Source organism: Phycodurus eques, chromosome 14 (genome assembly GCF_024500275.1).
Source record: "Phycodurus eques isolate BA_2022a chromosome 14, UOR_Pequ_1.1, whole genome shotgun sequence".
In the NCBI taxonomy this organism is placed as follows: domain Eukaryota; kingdom Metazoa; phylum Chordata; class Actinopteri; order Syngnathiformes; family Syngnathidae; genus Phycodurus; species Phycodurus eques.
Genome location: NC_084538.1, coordinates 20,014,022 through 20,027,700, shown reverse-complemented (window position 1 = coordinate 20,027,700; position 13,679 = coordinate 20,014,022). Strand labels below are relative to the sequence as shown.

The 13,679-nt window shown below is 40.3% G+C and overlaps 1 protein-coding gene across 3 annotated transcripts in view; it reads left to right on the top strand.

The window, feature by feature from the left end:
• The first annotated feature begins 295 nt into the window (after positions 1-295).
• The window catches only part of LOC133412582 (F-box only protein 33), a 33,691-nt gene continuing 20,307 nt past the window's right edge, over positions 296-13,679 (top strand). For all 3 annotated transcript variants that reach the window (XR_009769786.1, XM_061696007.1, XM_061696008.1), the window contains exon 1: positions 296-874. Coding sequence is in view for 2 of the 3 variants with exons in the window: in XM_061696007.1 (XP_061551991.1) it covers positions 444-874 (431 nt within the window). In the remaining variant the exon portion in view is untranslated. The remainder of the gene's footprint in view (positions 875-13,679) is intronic.

The following is a 13,679-nucleotide window of genomic DNA, read 5'->3' as shown; positions in this document are numbered from 1 at the left end:
TGTCTGAGAATGAATAAAGATCACACGGTCGCAGATTTCCAAACGAGAAACGCTGCCCCCTCACGGTATCAGTGGGTATGGCAAAAATAAGAGCAAACAGGGCCAAACCATTCGCCTCGTGCGACTCAGACGTGCCCCCGCCGACAAACAACACTGCGACGAAAATGTATTCAACACCTTGATATGTTTAAAAAAATAACAGTTCACCCACTATCCCAATTCATCCATGTTTCAGTATACGTTGTTGAAGTGTTGTTCCCCTGGAGCTCAAGGAAATGGTGCGGTCCAATACTATTGAAGGCAAAACTGGGTAGCTGTTTGTTTTCAGCTAGAATAGAACGCTGCTGATTGCTTTCCAGCCTTCCGCTGCGGCACCGAATTTGAAGGAGGCCGTGGCTGTTAAATATCTGCTTGCTTTCGTTTCAACTGTGTGGTTTCTCGCCATGGCTCTGTACGGTGGTGTCGGAGCCATGGCTTTACCAAGCGAGCTAATCGTCCACATATTCTCCTTTCTGTCAGACCGAGACAAGCTCCGGGCCTCGGCCGTTTGTTCGCGATGGAGGGAGTGTCTGTTCTATCCCGCTCTGTGGACCGAACTGAAACTACGGATAGGTGGCGGCAGCTCAAGCTCCGAGGAGACTTCGAGGTTAGAGTTCCTCATGCGGAAGTTCGGCGCTTTCGTGCGAGAACTGCAGCTGGAACTCGCTCCCGCAGAAGTCAGCCCCAGTTCCCTCAACAACGAGCCGCCCTCCACCAGGGTGGACCTGCCTCCCGGTCCTGACAACGACCCGCAACCGTCCGAGCGATGGAGAGACGCAATGGCTACCTACTTGGACCAGGCGTTGTGTGTGTTCACTAACATTCGCAACAACAGGTGACTTCAACACTTCATTCGTTCTTAAATTGTGGCCAGTTCGAGAATACATTCTGCCCTCTACATCCAGAATACGTTCAATCTTTCGTGCGTAATCTGTAGCTAACAGCAGTAGCGCGATTAGCATCTAAACACATAGGTTACATTAGCCAAGGAGTTATGTAATAGTGGCAACTGCATGTTGAACCAACCAGTCAATAAATCACACTTGCATTACTTGTCTTTTGAACGTGCTAGTACACGCTTTCCTGCTGACATTTACCAAACACTGCTTAGTGTTCGTGTGTTATTGTGAGGCCTCAACCATGTAACATAGTTGCCCTCCTACAGGCAGGCAGACTGCAGCTGTACAGAAGGCTTTGTGGGTATGACTTGCTGATATCAGCAATGACGCATACGCAAAACATTTCGTATATAATACAATGTATGTGAGGATGGGTACTCCGTTTGTCGATACTTGGCTACAAAAATTTGCACTGTGATCACAAAACGTGTACTGCTTGCATACTATGTAATCACATGTATAAAAGTGAGAATTCAGTATTACACAGATGTTAATCGTGAACTTAAAACTTATAGTATGTATCTTTTTTTTTTTTTGTACAATTAAAAAAAAAAAATAGTCATTTTCAGTCAAACCACTACTAGAGGAGATGATACAATGCTGGTTAAACCTATCAGCTCCTGTAAGATCTTTCAGTATTTGAGGTTTTTACATTTATTTACTACCATAGTCATTCCTGCACTGGTTGACTTGGTGGCACGCCGAAAATGACGTAGCGGAAATGACACATTTTATAGAGCAATGGGTGGAGCACGGCCCATTGTCTCCCATTTGTAAAATGCTATCTGATCATATTATTTTGCGTTTTTTGCAGAAAATAATCATACGATTGCTGTGTAAACAAAAAAGATTGCCACAAACAATCTCAAGGTGTCTTCCCAAGAACATCTTTTTGTCTGTGTTTGTATTTTTGTAAATTGAATATGTTCAATAAAGATTTTTTAAAATGTCTTTCCGGGAATCCCTTAGCCGCCCAATAGGGTACCTGAAATTAAATAGGCGCACCGAACAATGCATGCACAAAACGCAGCAATAATAGGGAATGACTCACTGTCTGAATTGTACTACCTTGGGATATTGCTGTCTAATATCTTCATCACAAACGCAGAAAGCCTTCAGTGATAAAATAAAATAGCAGTTGTCTACCGCGAACAAAATCCACACATCTTTCCGAGGACCTCTTGGCAGCCTATGAAGATGCTTGACGTAAAATAAACGAAGTTTATCCCGTCTGAGCAATGCATGTACAAAACACGGCAATAATAGGAAATTTACATTTGCCGTTAGATCATTTTACACTTGAGACTACAACCCCCTCCAAAAGTCGGCAAAGTAAATTCCTTTGTTTTTTGGGTTTCAGATCAAAAGATTAATATGTGACAAGTTCAGAATGCCAGCTTTTATTTCATGGTTTTTACATCTAGATGTGGTAAACAACTCAGGACAGAGCACCTTTTGTTTGAACCCACCCATTTTTCAAGTGAGCAAAAGTATTGGAACATGTGACTGTTGGGTGTTTCTAGTTGCTCGGTTGTTGCCGTTTAGATTGATTGTTTAAACATTACATAGTGGTTGTTTTTGGCTTTGGGTTTGGGTTTCACCTGTGAAAACTGCATTTGCTGTTAATCAAACAGGAAGACAAGAGAGCTGTTAGTGGGAGAAAAGCAAACCATTTTAAAGAGAAGAGGGAATGTCGATCAGAGTTCTTGCACGAAACGTTGGGCATAGCCAAAACAACAATTTGGAAACTCCTGAAAAAGAGAGAAACTCCTGGTGTACTGAGCAACAGACACTGAACAGGTTGGCCAAGGGTATCAACGGCAGTTGATGACAGAAACATTGTGAAAGCTGTGAAGAAACAGCCAAAGACAACAGTCAGTGACATCACTGCCAACCTCCACAGGGCATGGGTGAAGGTATCACAATCCACTATTCGAAGAAGACTTCGAGAGAAGAAATATACAGGCCATACCACAAGATGCAAACCACTCATCAGCAAAAAGAATCGGAAGGCCAGATTGGATTTTGCAAGGTACAGCAATGAGCCACACAAGTTTTGGAACAAAATTTTATGGAGTGATGAGACCAAGATTAACCTCTCCCAAAGTGATGGAAAGGCCAAGGTATGGAGGAAATAAAGGATCTGCTTATGATCTAAAACACACACACAAGCTCATCTGTGAAGCATGGTGACGGTAATGTCATGGCTCAGGATTGCATGGCTGCTTCTGGAATGGGCTCACTATTCTTTATTGATGATGTAACTCATGATGGTAGCAGCAGAATTAATTCTGAAGTCGACAAAACCATTTTGTCTGGCAGGTTACAGAAAAATGCATCCAAACCAATTTGGGAAAAGCTTCATCACGCAACAAGACAATGGCCCAAAACAGGCTGCCAACACAACAAAGGACTTAATCGGGGGGGTGGAAGGTCTTAGACAGGCCAAGTCAATCACTGGACCTTAACCCAATAGAGCATGCATTTTACCTCCTGAAGAGGAGACTGAAGGGAGAAACCCCCAGATACAGACAAGAACTGAAAGAGGCTGCATTGAAGGCCTGGAAAAGCATTTCAAATGAAGAATGCAACAGTCTGGGGGAGTCAGTGGGTCACAGGCTTAATGCAGTTGAATTCACTGTAAGTTAATTTAATAATGTATGTTCCAATACTTTTGCTCACTTGAAAAGTGGGTGGCTTCAAACAAAAGGTCCTCTGTCCTGAGTTGTTTAACACATCTCACTGTAAATACCATGAAATAAAAGCTGGAATTCTGAACTTCTGTCTCATCATCTTTTGATCTGAAACACAAATGTCTTCAATATACAGCAAAAACAAAGGAATTGACCTTGCTGTTACAATAATTTTGGAGGGGACTGTATGCGAGTGCCGAGATGCACATGTCATGGAAACAATGAGTCCAAACCCATGAACCCTGGGTTGAGTCCCTGCAACTTGTCATCACGAAATACAGATGCAGTAATCCTATGCTATGTCACGGTTCTTGCTTTGCGGTCCTGCTATATTGCAGATTTTTACTACAGGTTCTATTTTATTTTTTAATTTTTTTTAAATATCCTGTTTGTACAATATTTTTGTTATCCATTGCTCTTGTTCTCTCTCAGTATATTATGCGTTTAGGCCTGTCATGATAGCAGATTTTTTAGGACGATATTTTCCCAAATATCACAACAAACGATAGTCTTGTCAAGGTTTTTTTATCCCACTGATATAACAGACAACTGATGTATTGGAGTATAATAATTTAAGTACATCATTTTTAAGAACAATTCACTTAATTCTAATTTTAAGAATTATTAACATTGTAATGTGGAGGAATAAATGAAATATTTTAGATATAAATATAACAGACTCAGACTCTGTTCACAAAAATATTCCACTTCAACAAATATTAAAATTTGGCACAACAGGCAGTATACTGCCAATCAAGTTTCTAGTTGTTTAAGGTAAAGTAGGAACATAAATGACAACACAAGTAGATCCAAGCAACCTGTTTTGATTCAAGTTGTCCTACTTTTCAAAAGTCTGCAACCTTTCTTTAAATACTGCTTTGTCAACATGTCAACACATCTCTTACGATAGTAACGCTCTACTGTATATATTAAGCATATGTGTGCCATATTCAGGTTTGTATTTGCATTGTTCGGCAAAGCGTTACATAATTGCAAGATGACGGGAAACGGGAGTTGTCCCACTTTGTTTTTTGTTCCCAGCGGAAGAAATTGAGTGGGATGGTGTGTATGTACAAATTCAACATACCAGCTCGTTGGTGTTAGTGGGATGGCCTCGTTCATTTGGCTTGAATCCAAAATGTTCCCACATTGTCGCGGCTGCGTTAGGCTTTGGACCTAATTCCTCATATGCTGCTCAATTTTCTGTCGCTGCAACTGCAATTTTCTGTCGCTGTCAGAAAGCTGAGCTTTGTGTACGTGAGAGCCATCAGAAATTAAGGTGCATATGCGACCAAATTAGTTGCACTCGAGAGTCCTGTCTCATCCCCAAAAAATTCATACGCCGGATTTCCAGGACCACGCCAGAGTATTAAGCCATGCGTCCGAAGCCTCAGATTGATCGTACTTTATGCGTCCCTGCTAATTTTTGTGCATCTTAGACGCGGGACGTACATCAGACGAGATCCCTGATTGCCTCTTTTGAATAATCCATCTTTTTCCCCCTCTGGCTGTCCTTTAAAACAAAATAAAAATGTCGTAGAATCATCACATACAAGGAGTCTACGTCATATCGAATATCCTGGTCTGTTGTTGTAATACTGAATTCCAGCGTAGGGGGAGGACAGAAGTTACGTATTATAGGTTTAGTTTAATTTCATTCTTTTTTTTCTTTTTTTTTTTATTTCATCCAGTGTCTATGTTGAAATGCTGAAGCACCCAACCAGAGACGTGAAACCTTTGACAGTGCCATTGTTGTTTTAAGTCCTAAGCATAATAATGTTTCTGTTCATAGTAATGACAGGTGTTTCATAGTACAGTATACAGTGGGTACGGAAAGTATTCAGAACCCCTTTAAATTTTCGCTTTCACTCTTTATATTGCAGCCATTTGCTAAAATCATTTGTGATTTTTTTTTTCCTCATTAATGTACACACAGCACCCCATATTGACAGAAAAAAATTGAATTAACATTTTTGCAGATTAAAAAAAAAAACTGAAATATCACACACCCATAAGTATTCAGACCCTTTGCTCAGTATTTAATAGAAGTACGCTTTTGAGGTAATACAGCAATGAGTCTTTTTGGGAATGATGAAACCAGTTTTTCACACCTGGATTTGGGGATCCTCTGCCATTCCTCCTTGTAGATCCTTTCCACTTCTGTCGGGTTGGATGGTGAACATTGGTGGACAGCCATTTTCAGGTCTCTCCAGAGATCCTCAATTGGATTTAAGTCAGGGCTGTGGCTGGGCCATTCAAGAACAGTCACACAGTTGTTTTGAAGCCACTTCTTCCTTATTTTAGCTGTGTGCTTATGGTCATTGTCTTGTTAGAAGGTGAACCTTCGGCCCAGTCTGAGGTCCTGAGCACTCTGGAGAAGGTTTTCGTCCAGGATATCCCTGTACTTGAGTACCCGAGTTAAATATATGAGTGTCATAGAAAAGGGTCTGAATACTTATGGCTCTGATATTTCAGTTTTTCTTTTTTTAGTAAATCTGCAAAAATTTCAACAATTCTGTTTTTTCTGCTAATATGGGGTGCTGTGTATACATTAATCAGGGAAAAAATAAACTTAAATGATTTTAGCAAATGGCTACAATACAACAGTGAAAAATTTAAAGGGGTCTGAATACTTTCCGTACCCACTGTACATACTTTTTTTGTCAAAAGTATTCGCTCACTTGCCTTGACCCACATATGATCTGAAGTGACATCCCCTTCTTAATCCATAGGGTTTAATATGATGTCAGTCCACCCTTTACCACTAAAACAGTTTTAATTCTTCTGAAAAGGTTTTCCACAAGGTTTTGGAGTGTGTGTCGGGACTTTTTGACCACTCCTCCAGAAGCGTATTTGTGAAGTCACATAATGATGTTGGAGGAGGTCTGGCTCGCATTCTGCACTCTAATTCATCCAAAAGTTGTCTTATCAGGTTGAGGTCAGGACTCTCTGCAGGCCAGTCAAGTTTATCCACACCAAAGTCTCATCCATGTCTTTATGGACATTGCTTTGTGCATTGGTGAAGAGTCATTCCAACAAATTTGGGAGCTTGGAATTGTCCAAAATGTCGGGAATGATGAATGAAAGGAACTCTGAAGGATTCAGCAGGAGCAAGAGCTTTTGAACAACTCATTGCTCCCAACCATATGGGAACAGTTTGGGGTTGGCCCACTCCTTTTTCAACATGACTGTGCAAGCCACTGGCTAAGGGCAAAACGGTGTTTGCTCCAGAGACGCGCACAACTGGGACAAAGGGAAAGTTAATTGTATATTACATTCGCGAGCCTGCGCTCAAATGAGCTAGCGAGCTAAGGGCTGGAGTTAAAAGCTCACTCGACCACGGCAACATCATTAAAACGTAGAGTTTGGAGGTGTGCGTGTGTGTGTGTTATGTGGGGAACACACACATATCGGAACCATAACTGTTTATAAACTATAACCACAGCGGCACACGTGATCAACATTCAGGCAGCAGTTGACTTCAGCAATTTTCCGCATCATTTATTGCTGGATAAAGGTCTCGCATCACAGTGCAACAGCTCGAGGGGTGGCCATATTAAAAAAAAATAAAAAATAAAAAAAAATTAATCCTTTATTTAACCAGGTAAAAGCTTATTGAGAGGGAAAATCTCTTTTTCAAAAGCCAAGAGGCAGCAGAAATTATAAAGTACTTAACATGACTTCATTCATTCATTTTATTCATCTTCTGTACCGCTTCTCCTCATTAGGGTCACGGGCGTGCTGGAGTCTATCCCAGCTGACTCTGGACGAGAGGCGGGGTACACATCTAACTGGTTGCAAGCCAATCGCAGGGCACATTTAAACAAACAATCATTCGCACTCACATTCACACCTATGGGCAATTAAGAGTCTTCACTCAACCTACCATGCATGTTTTTGGGATGTGAGAGGAAACAAGCTCTAAATTGCTCAATTATAAGCATAAGAAGAAAAAAAAGAAGCGTTTTTAACCTGCTTGGGGCAGATTTTGTTCAACCTCAGAGGTTCCAATGGAGGAACCCGAGCCACTGTCCAAACTTTCTGCCAAGTTTCCTTAGTCCACTCTTGAAGTCGTAACCGGGGACATGAAAACAGAGTGCAATAAAAAGCAATGTCACAGCATAGGTCATTGTAGTGGGGTAAGTAATCTAACTGACAGAATTAGAGAGAAGCACAGAAATGAATAACTGCCAATGAAGCTACAATTATCAAGAAGTCTTTTAACATTTATTCTCAATGTTTAAAGGACGATATGCCTTAAATTGCACGAAGTTTTTTTTTTTTTTTTTTAATTCACAGCCCATGTTTAAAAGAAGAAAGTATCATGCCTTTTCTTTTGGACTTTTTGTCATAAGTTAAATGACCACATTGGACATTTTGAGTTGAATGCTGTTTTTATTTAATGGGCAAAAGTGTTCAACAAAATAAATGGAGGACTAAGTTATACTTGTAGTCTTCATTCTTTTGTTGATCTGAAAAACGATCTGATCTGTGACTCAAAACTGTGACACGAGCCAAACCATGTGTTGTTTTTTTTTTGTCTTGTGCACCCCTAATACAAGAGGTGTCGCAATCTGATTGATCTGCAAATCCCACTCAATGATTAGCGATACCGGAATCGGCAGCGTAAAACACTGATCAGAGCACCTCTAATTATACATAGTGTGCAGAACATCTAGACACAAGATAAAGCATTGTTGGAATGTTATTGCAAAGTAAATATTTTAATAATATTGTAATTGATTTATTCTTTTAAGCATTATCAATCACTGCAATTGCAATGCCTTGATTTTAGTGAGATGAGTACAGTCATTGCCATAATGAAATTCTACTAATAATTTCTTAAAAGGGGCTTAAATAGTAAAGTATAAAGACATTAAATACAAAAGAATCCCTAAAATAGGGAGTACAGATTCTGACAGGGTCACCACAAATTGGCTGTTGGGCCACCACTCAAAAATGCCCAACCCAGGATGAGCTCGGGTCCCAAAAAAAACCTGATGGCGTTTCTGGGTGTTGTTGTTATATGGCTTTCGCTTTAGATGCAGCGACGGACTGTGTTAACTGACAATGGTTTTCTAAAGTGTTCCTGAGCTCATGTGGCAATATCCTTTACACAATGATGCTGGTTTTGAATGTGGTGCCGCATTCAATGTTGGCTTTTGGCCTTGCCGCTTACATGCAGAGATTTCTCCATATTCTCTGAATCTTTTGATGCTTTTATGGACCGCAGACAAACAATGAACTATGATCTAGCAGGGTACACTGTACGGCCCAAAATATTTAAAACATGAAATCCAGCTTCATCTCCACTCAAATGATCTTAAATGTCACACCATCTGTAACCTGACGAGTAGGGATGTCCTGATCCAATCACATAATTGAAAATCGGGGTCGATCACGTGATTTTCAGCTGATCAAGAGCGTGGGAAAAAGATCTCTCTTCATTTTCTGACATTTTGAATGTCACTGAGTGACAAAATAATCCAAAGGTACAAAAATCTTGCCAAATGTAATAGTAATAGCTTTGTTTTATATTAAACAATGTAACTTTTCAGAGTATTTTTTGTACCGGTATAATATAAGACTCTGTTTGTGAGTGCGTCTCTCTCTCTCTCTCTCTCTCTCGCACACACACACACAGTCCCTGCCCTCCCCGAGCGTGCTTTACACAGTTTAATAACACCCTAGGTGTAGTTACCTGTAAAACTAAAAATGCAACAAAAAGAATGACACATTGTATATTTAAATTCAAGAAATGCCTGATTGATTTAGAAATTGCCAGCTGAATGCTAACAGTTAATGGAAAACCCAATTAACAGGCTCCCTAGAATTAACCTGAGATCACAAGGGGTATTTACCTTGAAGTAACAAATATTTAGACACAAACTCCGTAGTAACACAGACAGACCGGTAATATAACAATACTGAGAGGCATATATTCGTCCTAATCTGTGAAAAACAAGTTGTTTTATCGTGACATTCTTATATATATTTTTTTTTAGCTTACTGCAAACATGTAGTTCCATCCATGTGTCGCACCACACTCCCCATAAGACGCCAAGGTGCGCACACCACCAACAGCAGATAGTCATTTCCCCCCTGCCTGTCTGACATGAAATCAGATTAAAATGTTCCTGTTTTAGGTCAATTAGGCTTGACTCCATTCAATTAGACTCCGCGGCCCTGGCCTGACTGGCTGAAAGACCACAGATACGAGCCATCGAATGGCCGAGTTGTTACTTTGACTTGCGAGCTCAAACTTGAGAAACGAGTGATGTATGGCAGCAGGAGGCTCCACTCACTTGATAACAAGCAGCACTTTGGCTGAGATGAGTAAAGACGGTGCCCTTCAAAAGTATTGGAATAGCAAGGTCCATTCCTTTTGTTTTTGCTATATTCTGAAGACATTTGGGTTTTAGATCAAAAGATTAATATGAGACAAAAGTTCAAAATTCCAGCTTTTATTTCATGGTAGATGTGTTATACAACTCAGGACAAACCACCTTTTGTTTGAATCCACCCACTTTTCAAGTGAGCAAATGTATTTTAATATGTGACTAATGGCTCAGGTGTTGCCTTTTAGATTGATTGCTTAAATATTACAAAGTACTTGTTTTTGGCTTTGGCTTCCACCTGTGAAAACTGCATTTACTGTCAACCAAACATGAAGACCAGAGAGCTGTCTATGGAAGAAAAGTAAACCATTTTGAAGCTAAAAAAAAAGAGGGAATATCGATCAGTGCTATTGCACAAACATCGGGCATAGCCAATACAACTATTTGGAATGTCCTGAAAAAGAAAAACTACTGGTGTAATGAGCAACAGACATCGAACAGGTCAGCCAAGGGATCAACAGCAGTTGATGACAGAAACATTGAGAGAACAAGAGAACAGTCAGTACATCACTGCCAACCTCCACAGGGTATCACAATCCACTGTTCAAACAAGACTTCGAGAGAAGACATATAGGACCATACCATAAGATCCAAACCACTCATCAGCAAAAAGAATCATGAAATATTATTCACTTTCATTTAATTTAATAATGTCTGTTCCAATACTTTGCTCACTTGAAAAGTGGGTAGCTTCAAACAAAAGGTGCTCTGTCCTGATTTGTTTAACACATCTAGATGAAAATACCATGAAATAAAAGCTGGACTTCTGAACTTTTGAGAACTTGAGTCCCAGTGCGCACATGTACATATACAGCTTTGCGGCCCCGCTGTGATGCAGATTTTTATTTGTACAATATTTTTTTATCATCAATTGCGCTTGCGCTCTCTCAATATATTGTCAGCCTGCCATGATGGCAAATTTTTTAGGATGATATATTTTCCCAAAGACTATCATGATAAATGATAGTATTTTTTTTTTTTATGCCACTGATATAATTGGCATTGTAATGTAGAACGATAAATACAATAGATAAATTCAAAATATAATAGAATCAGACACACTCTGATCGCAAAAATTGCACTTAAACAAATAAACTATTTGGCACAGAGGTATAGAGTCCTTAACAGACTAAAGAAGCCAGAAAAACTGCCAAATTTGGATGAAAAAAAAACAAAAAAACACTGTACAGGTATGTTGTACTCAAAAGCATTTGGGCTTTGTCACTGCTCAAAATCAGATGGCATACATTTTATCACTTATTTTTTAAACTTTGATTTATTGTATGAACGTTGTATTTCTGGGCCGCACGGTGAGGGAACGGTCAGCACATCTGCCTCACAATTCTGAGGACCGGGATTCAAACCCCGGCCCCACCTGTGTGGAGGTTGCATGTTCTCCCCGTGCCTGCATGGGTTTTCTCCGGGCATTCCTGTTTCCTCCCACATCCCAAAAACATGCATTAATTGAACACTCAAGACTGCCCGTGAATGTGAAGGCGAGTGGTTGTTGGTTTCTGTGTGCCCTGCGATTGGCTGGCGACCAGTTTGGGGTGTGCCCCGCCTCCCGCCCGAAGATAGCTGGGATAGGCTCCAGCACGTCCGCGACCCTTGTGAGGATAAGCGGAACGGAAGATGAATGAATGTCCATGTCATTGAGAGAAGAAAAGAGAGTAAACAAAAGCATGCCTGCGTTTATAATTTTCAATTATTTTTCAAATGGATAAGGATGTCCACATTGTCTGGGGATAGTGTAGACCTCTTTGCAGTCATCTCCCCTTTACTGCATGTGCAAAGCACCCTATCTGACTCATTCGCTGCATTTCTCTCTAGCTTCCACTCAGCCACTGCTTTTGTTGGTGCCTGCGCCAGATTTGTCCCTGTGTGACTCGACAAGAAGGGGCGTGTCTGCAGCACAGGCCTCCTCATCTCCCACTACGCTGTGATGTAATGAGCAGTCAATTAGGCTTTACACGAACAGGATTTTTGGGACCGATCTGCGAGTTTAAAAAAATGATAACCGATCACCGATCCAATCACAAGATGGAGCAATGTGTTTATTTAAATGACTTGTTCATTGACTTAATTGCTTAAAAACTTATATTTACAATAAATATATCTTTGTGCATCTATTTATGCCAGTGAGGCATAGTGACAGATGAAACAAATAAATGCTCTTCTATTAGATGGCAGGAAGTACATACAGTAATTAATGTATCCACTTTGTGTGAAATTTTAGTTTGTTGGTGTGCCGTGAGATTTTTAAATTGTAAAATATGTTCCTTGGCTCCATAAAGGTTGGAAATCACTGCTCTAGTCAGGTCATGTATTCTAATCAGTCACAACATGACGGAAATAATGGGTGCTAACTTACTGTAATTAAATTACTTTATTGTAATTACATTACTTCACACACACCAGAACTTTAGAGCATGATTTGACAGAATGCCGGTACAACCATTAGTGCTAGCACTAGCATGTTAGGCTACATAACGTTCTGTTGCCTGCTTGCGAGCCGTATCGTATTAAAAGCACGTGAACATACCTTAAGCAATCCTTGAATTAAAGTCCTCTCCCGAGCACCGGTGAGCACCAACACACGTTTTCCCCCATTTAGTTCTTATAATACACATGACGCGATCGTTGTTGTCGTGGCCGTGGTATTGAGTGTATCCGGTCGCGTTTGAGTTGACAAGATAAAGCCTAGTGGTCGTAAAAAAACGGGATGCGGTGGTATTGGAATACAAGATTTTATTGCAGTAGTCTTGAAATAGACCAAATTTGTCTTCTAGTCTGATCCAGGCATTACATGTTGTCTGTCTCAGACGTGTTGTCTGTCCCACTCTGCCGTTTTTACAAAAATAAAAAATGAATAAATAAAATGTTGGTGGTCAGATATTTACAGTACTACGTCAAAAGACACATGACAAGGCTAAAAATAAACTAGCTTTTGGATTCCAATTTACCGTACACGATGGTGTCGCAGAGTAAATGTCTTTTGCGGAACTTGATCGGATCGGCAAATTATGACATTAAAGCCAATCAGCATAAAATGCTAATTATCGGCCGATACTGATCAGGCCGATAAGATTGGGGTAAAGTATATAGTCAATTTAGGTTTCCGTTTTCCTGGAAGTCCATCCGTCTGTGGTGAGCGCAACAGACGATACCCGGCATAATTCATCCATAATTTATTTTATTTTCCTGCTCCTAAAGATGTGGCACAATCGTCTCATTGAAGTGGGTGTGTAACGGGATTTCATAGCGTGGCTCAAGCACATTCATATATACTATATTGCCAAAAGTATTTGCTCACCTGCCTTGACTCTCATATGATTTTAAGTGATATCCCATTCTAAATCCATATGGTTTCATATGTTGTTGGTCTACCCTTTGCATTGCACACATCACAGGAGTCACAACACTTCTGGTTCTACAGTGCTTGTGTCAAAATTAAAGCATGCGTTCCAAAATAAGTATTTTTATTTATGAAGTAAAACTTGCCTGACAGACAGAGCAATCCCTGCGGGCTTGATTGGACACCTGATGGGCCGGTTCTGGCCCATGGGCCATAGATTTGAAGCTACTGCACTACACCACAGCAACCTATCATAACGGTAACAGTGTTTTTAAATTTGTCATTTTGATACCTC